Source organism: Anneissia japonica, unplaced genomic scaffold, assembly GCF_011630105.1.
Source record: "Anneissia japonica isolate Jap-2015-1 unplaced genomic scaffold, ASM1163010v1 scaffold585_len4108843_cov191, whole genome shotgun sequence".
In the NCBI taxonomy this organism is placed as follows: domain Eukaryota; kingdom Metazoa; phylum Echinodermata; class Crinoidea; order Comatulida; family Comatulidae; genus Anneissia; species Anneissia japonica.
Window position 1 is genome coordinate 1,615,154 of NW_022716829.1, and position 5,205 is coordinate 1,620,358.

Below are 5,205 nucleotides of genomic sequence, written 5' to 3' on the forward strand. Positions count from 1 at the left end.
ATATATATATATATATATTAATACATACCATGATACACAAATAAACATTATGAAACATTCTCTTTGTACAGAATTGCTCTTTTTAATTTCTAATATCACAAATTGGTGCACAATATTTATTAATTTCTGAGTTGAAGTCATGAAAACAAGGGTAAATTTCAAAAATGTGTACCCACCCGATTGGATACAGCCGCAAGGAAAAGTGACAACTGTGCTAAGATTTGGTGTATAGGCCTATAAGTTATGCAACATTTATTGATCATTCTATAATAATAATAATGGTACTTCAAATCATGGACCTATTAATTATATTAATATATTATTAATATGTCCATGTATAAATGCAGAGGATTAAAGGCAACCAAAATGTGCATTACACTATTTATTCTATGGTTCTGCTTTAAGTTTAATACTGTACTCAGCAAATGCATTGGATTGTTCACTTTTCTCTGAAACTAAACATTTCCATAATACATCAGCATGGCTAAAGCAGAACACTCGCTATCAGATTTTTGTCTGTTTGATTTTCGATTAGAATTTGATAAAGTAGAAATCTTCTGACATGGGAAGACACAAATTGTTTGAACAGATATATCTGAAACAAGCATTCCAAGTCTGATCAAACTTAACCTGGTAAAATATTATGGTGTATGAGTTCCCACACACTAAAGAACAAATGATAAGCATGATTAACAATTCATATTTGACAATAAAACGAATCCTGGCGATTATTGTTATTTTTTTATATTATTGAACATACATTACTTCCTGTTAATTTTATTTCTATGCATTATTATTACAGTACCTCTTCATTTAAAAAAAATCCCTTTACAAAATGAAAATGTCTTCTTTTATATCACAATAATTACAGCATTCAAACATAATTTTGTCTATTTTTCAAATAAATTTATCAATTACGGACAGCAGATCACATGCAAACACATGCTCAATTATTTCATTTTCAAATAACAATTTTCATACCTAACTTTGAAAAATTAATTTCTCATCTCTACTTACTTAATTTTTGCTGCTACTCAAATTCCATCCCTACCCTAATCCTGCCCCAATTTCAATTTCCATCCCTACCCCAATTTCAATAATTTTAGTAGCTGGAATAGCAATTATGTCTATTAATGGTAATTTTAGTATTAATCTACTGTATTTTGGCCCATGTAGATCAGATATAGTTTAATACTAGCACAAGGGATTGATCTGAAAAGTAAGCCTTAACGATTGGACAGTTTTTTTACATGGCAAAATAAAAAACAACAAAACTTTCAATACAGCTGTTATAAAACTATTCACTAAATACAGTACAGGAGGAAACAATGGTAAATTTAACACATTATACTGTTTGGTTTTATATCAAGTACACATTTCTATCTCTTACTCCTTATAATTCTATTAATAAAACGATTTAAAAGCCCCTTCAAGAAAATATGCAACTTAAATCTTTTAAGTACAGTTGAAAATACAGTCTGTTTAAAAGCACAAGGCATTTGGATGTCACTGAAGCAGTGTCCAATTTAACTACAGTACATGTGTACCTGTAAATGAGGTAGTACCTCATTTACAGGTACATAGCTGAATAACTCATACAAAAGTGAGGATTACAGTACACAAGTGGTTGAGGTACATCAGTGGTTGGGGTACACAAGTGGTTGGGGTACACAAGTGGTTGGGCTATACATATTGTTGGACTAGTGACACCGAATTGGCAGACATGGCACAAGCCACACCAGCTATCCTATATAATATGTTGTCTTATAGCACACCATGCATTATGCATGTCCTCTATGCATCTTGCATTATTACTTGGGAGAATGTAGCCACTTCAGGGTTTAATGAGCTTTTGAAGGAGTGCGAGACCGGGCTGTGATTTCCAGGAGACTCTCGCAACCTGCAAGAGATTTGGGTATCCTGAATACAGTACAATTCACATCAGATGCCTTAAAGATGTACTATTAGTCATAAGGTAAGGATTGAAAAATTAAAATTAAAAATTAAAATAAAAAAAATAAAAAAATCCCCCATCAATTTTTGGACAGTTAAATAACTTTCTTGTATCGTTTGCATAAATCTTTAAATTGACTGGTAATCAATTAAAGGATTTTTGAAGTAAAATTTACGTAAAACGGTGAAAATTACTTTTTTTTCCCAATCTGTTTGGTTGTATGCTAATAATTTTTTAGGTATTTTCCTGTATTTTTGACTGATAGTACATCTTTAACACCTGGTGGTGGTCACACCAGGTATCACTGATAATAAAACTACTTAAGACTTTCAGTATTATGAAAATACGCCTAATAGTCAGCTAAAACTGGGCATTCACTGCATCGTACGACCGTCGTACAAAAAATCCAACTACGCTCTCTGTGAGCGATAGACGATACGATGACGTCTGCTGGTTCTCAGCAGCAGTCTGAACTGATCGTCATTAAAAATGATCCGTTGCGCATGCGTCTTCGCGTTGCGTTCTTTATAGCATCGCTTCGGCCGACGACCGTTATGCACAATGAGTGCCCGTCTTTAGCAGTAAAAATAAATACAATACTCAATACCAATAAAAAATATTTATCAAAAATTGAATACAAATTCTATTAAGACTATAGTTTTCAACTATAGAGTACAACGCATGTGTCGTCACAACACCAGGTGGCGCCCTTTGTTGTCAACCAGATGTTGGTAAAGCGGTTATTACGTCTGAATGACTTCATCATAATCTTAATAATTTAGAATATCCTTTCTGGAATAGGCATTTTAAAACCTAATAATTTACCATCAAAATGTTCTAAAAACACAAAAGCTCGCATTGTATTAGTTATCAAACACATATTTAATCATCAATTAAAATTCACAAAGAAAAATTAAGAAACAACATCATAATAATTACGTTAAAAACTAGGATCAATGGTTTGTCAGTGGAGACAATGGAGCCGGTTGACCGCATTTTGGGTCGCTGATAGCAACGGAATAGTATCACATGATATCGTGACGTACAAATGTAGTAAACCCAGAATAAAAATAAATAAAATTCACAAAATACATCTACAGGAAGGATTAATGCTGCAGGACTAACATTTCATGTTAAATAGCTCATTATTTACACATTTATTTGGTCATGGGTAAGTTTTTCAAACTCCCATTTACATTTTGTGAACTAGAAATACATAATAAACCCTTCAAAAAAATAATCAATTTATATAATTTCATTTCAAAAATTAAAATAGCATTAGCAAGAAATTATAAATTGGTGGGTGGTAGTATTTAAACAAAAGTATTAAAAATCACAGTCGTTGAAAAAATTTAAATGATTAACACAATTCTTTTTTCTTAATTCAAAACACTGTTGTTACTTACTCTAAGTCATAATTTACACAAGTTTCACGTTTAAAAAAACAAATAACATAAACTTTATTTTATTTACAATATAGAAAAAAAATTATTAAATACATGTAATGCGATCACCGGTCTGGTGAACGTTCGTAAGGTTTAGCTTTTTTACGTTCTTTGCAATGTTTCTTATGGACAGGCCAGTCTCTTTGTTGACATGCTGTTCCGCAATATCGTACTTCTTGGCAACGTCCGCAAATACTAAATTCTCGTAACTATAAAACAAAACAAAGAGCGATAATAAATACTGTACTCTATTAAAATAATAACAGTGCACAAAGAGGAACATTTTGTAATAACTGTATAAATAATAACAGTGCACAAAGAGGAACATTTTGTAATAACTGTATCAAGCATATCTCGCCAGCTATACACTTAAGCGTGGCAGGACCGCCACGCTTGGGTGAAAAACGGAATGACCCCCACGCTTACTGTAGGCAAAATAAGCAAAGATTGCGCCACTCTTAAGATGTTAGCGCCACGCTAAAAAAAATTATGTATTAAATATATTTTATTTAAAAAGTTACAACAATAAATACCAAAGTGCCAAACTGCAGGCAACTCCACAATGTTTCCAAGGGGAACAGTACAGTACTTCTTCAATCGCATATCGTGAGGACGCACCCAGCTGCAGGATCTCTTTGTATGCTGCCTGTGCTTGCAAGTAGGCACCTGTGAACTCAGGAAGGTCCCTTGTCGGCTGTGTACATGTGTGACGATCGTAATATTTAATGCAATGTCCGTTTTTTTACGGTGATTGGAAAAACAACATTTAATTAATTGAATTTATGTGAATTTTATGTGAAACACGTTTTTTCACACTGAATTTCGCCAGGGTATTAAAAAAAAAATAGTAAGGCTAAACGATTGCCTGCCCTGTGAAAGTTTTACTGACAACTCAATGGTAATTAATCGTTATAGATAAAATTATACCACGATTAAAAATTGATGGTTCTAAATAGGCAGGAGTACTCTTTATCCACGTGGTGTTATCTTCAAGCAATGCTCCATTTTTTCCTAATGGCTGAGCACATTGAACGAAGGCATCGCATTTCGACTATCAGTTATAACTAATACTTCAAAAGTAATGCGTATTTTGTTTTTAATATGATGAGCTATTTTCTTTATCTTAATTTTAATACCGTAGTCAACCTAATATACTGTACACGTCTGATTCGGAGGAGGACATGGCATTAAATTGTAGGGAGGACCTGTAGGCCTAGAAAGTACCGCTTAGAAAATTGTGGACAACCAGCCGCGCGTGAGCATTACAGATAAAAAAATATGCACAGGCTAGACCTGATTTTATATTTAGGCCAGATGTAATATTGACTAAAGTCTATGTACAGTACCTTCAAGTTTACGATCTTATTTTAGAGATAGTTGTAATATTGAAGCATCTTTAGCATAGTCCTGATCTTAGTTTATGATCGCTAGATATGATAATTAACACGCACGACAAGCTAAGTTGTTGGGTCAGTTCTCTCTACTAAAATGAAAAGTATCGTCGGATTTTGGATTTTGTCATATGTGAGGTCTCACCACGAAATGAGACGCTATTCATCATATCATATTGAGATATTCCCCAAAACAGGCCAAGTCAACATTTTTACAAAATTTTGATTTTAATGTTTTTGAATAACTTGATACTTATATTCTATGATTGTATACTTTGTAAGTGAATTTTCTTGCCAAAACAGTGTTCTCTGCACATATTCTGTAATTCTAGTCATATTATTTGTACAGGTTAGTTTATCTTTGAGGCTGATTTTCTCAAAACTTGGTTCTTATACACCTAAACTTTAAATGCTC

At 32.9% G+C, this 5,205-nt stretch overlaps 1 protein-coding gene across 1 annotated transcript in view; it reads right to left on the reverse strand.

Moving 5' to 3' along the window:
- Nucleotides 1–57: 57 nt before the first annotated feature.
- LOC117109978 (zinc finger MYND domain-containing protein 19-like) overlaps nt 58–5,205 on the reverse strand; it is a 16,860-nt gene continuing 11,712 nt past the window's right edge. The window contains exon 6 of the mRNA XM_033252496.1: nt 58–3,608. Within this exon, the coding sequence (XP_033108387.1) occupies nt 3,465–3,608 (144 nt within the window). The 3' untranslated portion in view covers nt 58–3,464. The remainder of the gene's footprint in view (nt 3,609–5,205) is intronic.